At 43.8% G+C, this 5,000-nt stretch overlaps 2 protein-coding genes across 4 annotated transcripts in view; one reads left to right on the top strand and one right to left on the bottom strand.

Annotated features, from left to right (window-relative positions):
- The window catches only part of grtp1a (growth hormone regulated TBC protein 1a), a 16,057-nt gene extending 13,426 nt beyond the window's left edge, over positions 1–2,631 (top strand). For all 3 annotated transcript variants that reach the window (XM_079615378.1, XM_079615379.1, XM_079615380.1), the window contains exons 6-8: positions 494–666; positions 747–932; positions 2,304–2,631. In XM_079615378.1, the coding sequence (XP_079471504.1) occupies positions 494–666; positions 747–932; positions 2,304–2,396 (452 nt within the window). In that variant the 3' untranslated portion in view covers positions 2,397–2,631. The remainder of the gene's footprint in view (positions 1–493; positions 667–746; positions 933–2,303) is intronic.
- A 754-nt stretch (positions 2,632–3,385) lies between these two features.
- lamp1a (lysosomal associated membrane protein 1a) overlaps positions 3,386–5,000 on the bottom strand; it is a 20,522-nt gene continuing 18,907 nt past the window's right edge. The window contains exon 9 of the mRNA XM_079615377.1: positions 3,386–4,924. Coding sequence (XP_079471503.1) covers positions 4,785–4,924 — 140 coding nt within the window. The 3' untranslated portion in view covers positions 3,386–4,784. The remainder of the gene's footprint in view (positions 4,925–5,000) is intronic.

The raw sequence follows: 5,000 nt of genomic DNA, 5'->3' as shown, positions 1-5,000 counted from the left end.
CTCTCTCCTCGTTCATCGATCCTCTCTCCTCGTTCCTTGCTCATCGATCCTCTCTCCTCGTTCATCGATCCTCTCTCCTCGTTCCTCGCTCATCGATCCTCTCTCCTCGTTCATCGATCCTCTCTCCTCGTTCATCGATCCTCGTTCATCGATCCTCTCTCCTCGTTCCTCGCTCATCGATCCTCTCTCCTCGTTCATCGATCCTCTCTCCTCGTTCATCGATCCTCTCTCCTCGTTCCTCGTTCATCGATCCTCTCTCCTTGTTCCTTGCTCATCGATCCTCTCCTCAGTCCTCGTTCTTCACCTCCTCCTCGTTTCTCTCTCCTTGTTCCGGGTCATAGGATGGAGGAGCGAGGAAACGAGGAGAGAAATCGAGGAGCACCTATGGTGTGAGTGTGAGTGAGTGTGAGTGAGTGTGAGTGAGTGTGAGTGAGTGTGAGTGAGTGAGTGAGTGAGAGTGTGTGTGTTTGACGGTGTTCCTCCTCACCCTCAGATTACTACGGTCCGGCTATGCTGGGTCTGAAGGCGGATCAGGAGGTTTTGGGAGAGCTGGTGCGGCTCAAGGTTCCGGCGGTCTGGCGGCTCATGCAGGATCACGGGGTCATGTGGTCTCTAGTGGTATCGCGCTGGTTTATCTGCCTGTTCATCGACGTCCTGCCCGTGGAGGTACGGAAGCGTGATCATGTGACCCGGTGATCATGTGACCCGGCGGCTCCGCACTGACCCTCTGCTTCTGCTCCCGTCAGACGGTGCTCCGGGTCTGGGACTGTCTGTTCTACGAGGGCTCGAAGATCCTGTTCCGTGTGGCTCTGACTCTGATCCGACACCATCAGGACCTGATCCTGCAGGCCCAGAACCTGCCCGACGTCTGCGAGCGCTTCAAACGCATCACCAGAGGAGCCTTCGTCCACGACTGCCACGCCTTCATGCAGGTCAAACTCAAAGCCTTACTGATAAAAAATTACTGATAAATTTTTTTTTTTTATATTACTAAATGGTCAATTAAAACCTGTCCTTTAAATGCAAATTACAAACAATCACATCATAACTGCATGGCACAAGCTTATCCTGCAGCCAATGAGATTGCTTGTCAACATTAAAATAGTCTGGTTGAGTGTTTGCTGTAAGGTATTTCGTCTGAACTCCTCCACCTCCCCAGCTCCACCTGCCTAGATCTGCTGTGGGATCTGTGTATGTCTGTTCGTGCAGCAGATCTTTGATGCTCTTCAGCTGCGCATCTGTTCGCAGTAGAAAGTCCATTATTGCTCTGCAGGAGCAGCAGATCTAGTCTTAAACCAAATACACCAACAATGCCATATTCAATAACATGCTAAAACGATTTCAAGGGTTGTCATGATTGAAATAAGCAATAGGCTTTTTTTGGAAAGGAACATTTAAAGTCCCCCTGTTGTGAAAATCCATGTTTTAATGTAGTTTATGTGTGTGTGTGGAGTTATTAATCTGCTTTAACACACCATGTGTAAGTTCATAAGTGGACAGCATTGCTGAGTATTTTCTGCTTAAAACTGCAGTGAACCAAAGACAGTCTCAAACACACGGTTTGAAATCGCTGGTGTTTCTGACGTCACACACTACCTTGACCAATCAGATCAACGTGTGATCGTCAACCAGTGGATCTCTGAGTGAGTGGAGGCGGGGCTCATTTGCATATTCATAGAGCTGCGCATACTAAATGAGGCAAGGGTGTTGAGTTATATTCAAGATATTTTAAGGCATGAAGAATTTATTTTCACGGAAAAACTTAAATATGTAATTTTGGTGATCAAAGATGAGTTTTAAGGGATAAAATGATACTACAGGGATAAAGGGATTACTTTAAAGGATAAAAAAGAAGAATTGGGGAGAATTAATTAATCTTATACCATGGTCTGGGTGAATACTTGATTCTGATTGGCTGCAGGGTGTCCATCAAACGTGATGTACGACACCTAGTAAAGGAGTTCTAAAACCGTTAGATTTCGATTGTAAAAGTAATTAAAATATAAACTAATGTTTTAAAAATGTGTTATTTGGCAGGTGAGCATGGTATAAGCGGGTAATGCCCTTCGAGGTGTCCATTGTCAGGTATTAATGGACTTCGGCGGAGGCAACCGTCCGACGCGCTCACGCCTCGCCGTCGTCCAATGGACACCTCGTCGGACATCAACCCTTACATAATTCACTGCCATTTTGTGACTTAAGTAATCAATTAAAATGTTACTATTTATTGAATCACAAGTATTTAGTTGTTTGGAATCTGATGAGCATGTGATGTGATGCGCAGGGTTTCTCACTGTTTGCAGGCGATCTTCCTGGACCCCGGGAGTCTCTCCAAGTCCACCGTGGCGAAGCTGCGCGAGAGCTGTCGCGCGCGGATCGTAGCCGGAGAATCCTGACGTCGGCACTCAAACATTCCCACTGTTAGTCAGCAGACGCTCCCTCAGTAGTGCGCACTAACAGACTCCATCATGAAGATGTGTGTTTTCTTACGTTTGTAGAACTCTGAGAATGTGTGTATAGATGTAGAATAATCACAGATGCTGGACTCGAGATGTCTTTAATGCTGAACCGCAATCATTTCTTCTTAGTTTAAGACCAATAATACTGTGAAATAAAACTGACTTAAAACCATCGGCGTGCCGTGAGCGGTGTGTGCTGTAGCAGACATCCCAACATGCAAAAACACATTTCAGGGAGGTATCCCGAAGTCCAATCTTTTTCATTCAAAACAAAATGGCGGATAAACAAAATTATGGAAAATTAGATCATCAGAATCGGCATAAACCAGGAATGCAAGGACAGAGAAAACTACATTTGGATAATGTTTTTGCAAAAATCTGTATATCTCTGGAACACTAGGGGGCGCTGAGCTCAAGCTTCTCGGGTTCCTTCAGGACATGCTGTCGATGATCCATACCAAATGTTGTGCCGATGTGTCAAGTCATTCAGAAGATATTGCAATTTATGACAAATTTCAAAATGGCGGACTGGTGGGCCTGATCCGGGTCAAATCGGTCCGGCTTCAGCATTGGCCAGGTTTACAAGTTAACGACATCATTACTTTTGAACAAAGATAAATAAAAAACCCTGTTCAGTCATTTCTGCTCAAACAATGAATTTTTGAACTGGTGGTGGCGCTATAGTTACTCATTCCCCCAAAACTTCCCTACTTGGGGTTCATAGACCCAGTGGAGATGACTCAATGAAAATATTGATAAATACTATTCTAGCATATAAATGATTCTAAAAGCACACCGTATATAATCATTTGAAGCATTAGTCTTATAATAACTAGGAACAGTATTGTGATGTGGACTCAAACACACACACTGTTGCATTCTGGGAGCTGCTCATGATGAGGTTATTATTAAACACAGACACAGAGTGCAAGTCATTATTTATTTATTAACCTCAAACCCTGATGCATAAAAATAATGAAACATTCGCTACAAAAGTAACAAACCAGAAAGCACGGCACCGAGTCACATGACCCAATGACACGTCATGTGACCCATCAAGCTCACCATGATAAAGAACTCCAAAGCAGATCAAAGCCATGAAACATGATCGTGTGCTTCATCATCATCATCATCAGAGCCTTTAATCACATCGTGTCATGAAGATGAAGATGATGATGTCATGCACTTTAAACACAGTTTCTTATAAACATCCCAGAAAGCACAACACACACTCCTCAGACTCACATCCACACTCAACAACAGGCACACAGTTCCCTTTTCAATCCAGCAACAAACTGACCCTTCATCATCACAGTTACACTGACAGCTGCTGACCGCACGTGTGTGTGTGTGTGTATGTGTGTGTGTGTGGGGGGGAGAGATTCACCAGCGCCTCTATTCAGGTTTCATGTTTCTATATAACTACAGCAAACATAAATTATTAATATCATGTGTTATTTAATACCAGTCTCTCTCTCTCTCTCTCTCTCTCACACACACACTGGTTTTTATGTTGTATCCTCCACACAAACCCCTCACAGAACTTTCTGCATCTTTACATTTGGAATAAAATGGTTAGTAAGTTTATTTATGCATGTGACGGTGACGGCTGGATGAGACCTGAACACACACTACAGGCTGAGCACATGTATGTAGTACACACACACACACGTAAATGAGGTGATGTCATACACTTATATTATTTTACACAATGCTAATTAAAATGACTACACACACACACACACAGAAAACACTAAGGTTTCATTTGTTAACATGAGTCGAGTAACAAATAACTGGTTTAATGTTAATCTCCACATTTACTAATATCTTTAAGATCATAAGTTGAACCCGTTACCATTAATGAAAGAAGACATTTTTACTAACATTAAAAAATATTAATAAATGCTTTAAATGATGTTAATGTTAGTTATGCATTAGCTGATGTCAACAGATGAGACCTTGTTGTAACAGAAAACATTTTTAGAATAAAAAACATAATAAAATGACATTATTTCTGAATGATTTTCATAACAGGACGAGTGAAGGTTTGTCAGACTCATTCGACATGAGTGGTTGATGTCACTCGTGACCTCTGACCTAAAGCAATCATTATTTACACAGATTCTCTAATATAACGGCTTTAGAGGAACAGAGACGAGTCGCTGAGAGACAGCAGTCGCACACACACACACACACACACACACACACCAGTGTCCCCTGACCTCTGACCTCACTGCAAGGAAGAACAGATGAACCAGCTCTCGCTCACACACACACTCAGCTGCAGCCAATCGCAGCCCAGACGGAGGATGATGATGATGAAGATCAGATGGTCTGGTACCCGGCGTGTGTTCTCTTCCTGCCGATCAGATACGCGATGAGGACGATCAGCACCAGACCAGCCAGAGCCGCGCCAACGATGATGGGGATCAGCATGTTCTCCCGGTCCACACGGCACTCCTCCGCTGCACACACACACACACACACAAATGTCACTGCTCAGGAATACTTGATTGTGATTGGTCAGTGGCGTTACTCGAT

This window comes from Phoxinus phoxinus (assembly GCF_949152265.1).
Source record: "Phoxinus phoxinus genome assembly, chromosome: 6".
NCBI lineage: Eukaryota > Metazoa > Chordata > Actinopteri > Cypriniformes > Leuciscidae > Phoxinus > Phoxinus phoxinus.
Note: the sequence above shows the minus strand (reverse complement) of the source record. Positions and strands in the feature narration are given on the sequence as shown.